The following is a 2,112-nucleotide window of genomic DNA, read 5'->3' as shown; positions in this document are numbered from 1 at the left end:
TCATTATGTAGTTGAGACTTAAGCATGAAGACAAATAATAATTACTTACATGAGAGGCTGTAGACCATACTAACTGGCAAACAGGTCCAGGAGTAGTAATAAAACCAATTGGTTTATAATCCTTTTCCACGTCAAAGAAGAAGACAGTTTTATCTTTACTCTAAGAAATTGAGAAATGCCCACCAAATACATATTATGAAATCTATTACATAGAGTAACGAAACATTTACTAGCTACAGTTTATCCACCATACACTTATACCTATAATGGTCACATATCCCAGGTTATTCTGGGAAAGTTCTTATTTCAAATATTTACTTCATTCTCCCCATGAGAACACTTGATAAATCATGTATTCCAGTATGTGGTTCTGAAAAAATGATCATCATCTCTTTACATAAGATTATTTCAGAAAAAATGCATATGTTCACCTATTAATGCACTGAGAATTTACCTGGTTATTCGCTTCATTTATTGAAGTTCTATACGTATATACCTACACTATAAAATATCGATTATACATAAAACATCTTGCATGATTCTCAGCTGAAATTTTCTATCCATTTAAAATAAGTGTTAGAACTCAATTTGTAAGAATATTTGTAAATATCATGCATAGACTACACTAAAAGAATATGACTACAAAGAAAGCAAAATATGGATATGTTCTCAGATAGGAGTATCAACAAATAAGGCATCATTAAATAGGAAGACTAATAAGAGGTTAGGTTAACCATGAAAGTTCAACAGGAAACAAAAAGAAATCTACTACTCACCCCTGTGGCTAGAATTTCTCCATCACGTTCATAAGCTAAAGCAGTGATATGAGCAGTATGGGGTTTGAAAACATATTTCAAATGAAGATCTGCATCCAAAAATTTCTTCCGTCCTGCAAAAATTGTGAGCCCTTTTGGATCATAAAGTTCAAGAATTCGAACAACCCCATCTTCGAATCCAACAATAATCTGTGCTCCAGTGTAGCTTATCTTGAACAAAAATTAAATACAAGGGATCTGAAATTAGTTAAGAAAGTTTTCCTACATAATAGATACCTCTGTATTTTATTTAGACTTAATTTAACATGGACTATCCATTGGTAATTCCTTGTACTACTTTCTGGTAACCTCCATCTATTCTAGGACAGATCCTACCACTGCTGACTATGAGACAGGTACACTATGGCAATTCAAACACTCGATGAGCAAATGTGGGTGGAGTGTCTGTCTCTCATGTGACAGGCATCTATCACCAGCAACCCAAGTGTGAGAATAGTCTCAACCTGTTTTCACAGAATTAATAATCTAATGGAGATGACAGACATTAATCAATCACACAAATAAGTGTGGAATTATGAACTGAAATAAGTAGTAAAAGAAACATATTCTGAGAGCAAATAACAAAGAAAGCTGATCTAGCTGACCCTCCTTAAAGAAGAGATGGTGGAGCTGAGATCAGAGGATGCCCAGGAATTAACAAAGTACAGGAAGGTGGGGGAAGCACTCCTCAGAGAGGATATAGCTTGTGCAAAGGTCATGTGGCAGGGAAAAAAGCAACTCATGAAAAAGTTATAGTTTGTCTAGAGCAAATTGAGTGAGGGAGCAGTGCTTCCACAAGGAGCTGGAAAGGGAGATAAGGAGGCACCAGGTCACAAAGTGGCTTACATGTCACATTAGGGATAGTCTTCATTCTGAGAGCAGCAGGAAGTCATTAAAAGGTTTTTAGTTGGGGGTTGGGAGTAGGGAGGTCACATGATCAGATTTGCTGTTTCAGAAAAGTCATTCTTGCTGCCATGTAGAAAGTAGGTCTGACATGGCCTAGATAGGATGCAAGGAAAGCTTTTGGGAAGCCTTTGAAGAAATGGCTGCTATACTCCAGGAGAGTGATTGTAGTCACTTGGTCTGAGGTGATGTAGTGAAGATGATGGATATAGACATATTTTAGTAAGAAGTATAATAATCCTATTTGGTAATAAGTGGGCATGGGGGATGAGGCAGAGGGAGGTGTCAAGAATGACTAAAACATTTACTGAGACAGGAAACTCTGGAAGGGAGTCAGGTATACATGTGGTTTGTTGTTGCTATTGTTTTAGAGTGAGGGGTAGCTGGGAGTGAG

General features: G+C 36.9%; 1 protein-coding gene across 1 annotated transcript in view; it reads right to left on the bottom strand.

Moving 5' to 3' along the window:
* Positions 1-2,112, bottom strand: part of CFAP44 (cilia and flagella associated protein 44) — a 122,986-nt gene that overhangs the window by 82,403 nt on the left and 38,471 nt on the right. The window contains exon 15 of the mRNA XM_011355452.2: positions 50-160. Coding sequence (XP_011353754.1) covers positions 50-160 — 111 coding nt within the window. The remainder of the gene's footprint in view (positions 1-49; positions 161-2,112) is intronic.

Source organism: Pteropus vampyrus, unplaced genomic scaffold, assembly GCF_000151845.1.
Source record: "Pteropus vampyrus isolate Shadow unplaced genomic scaffold, Pvam_2.0 Scaffold1, whole genome shotgun sequence".
In the NCBI taxonomy this organism is placed as follows: Eukaryota; Metazoa; Chordata; class Mammalia; order Chiroptera; family Pteropodidae; genus Pteropus; species Pteropus vampyrus.
The sequence above is the reverse complement of the archived record's forward strand: the minus strand, read 5'-3'. Positions and strand labels throughout refer to the sequence as shown.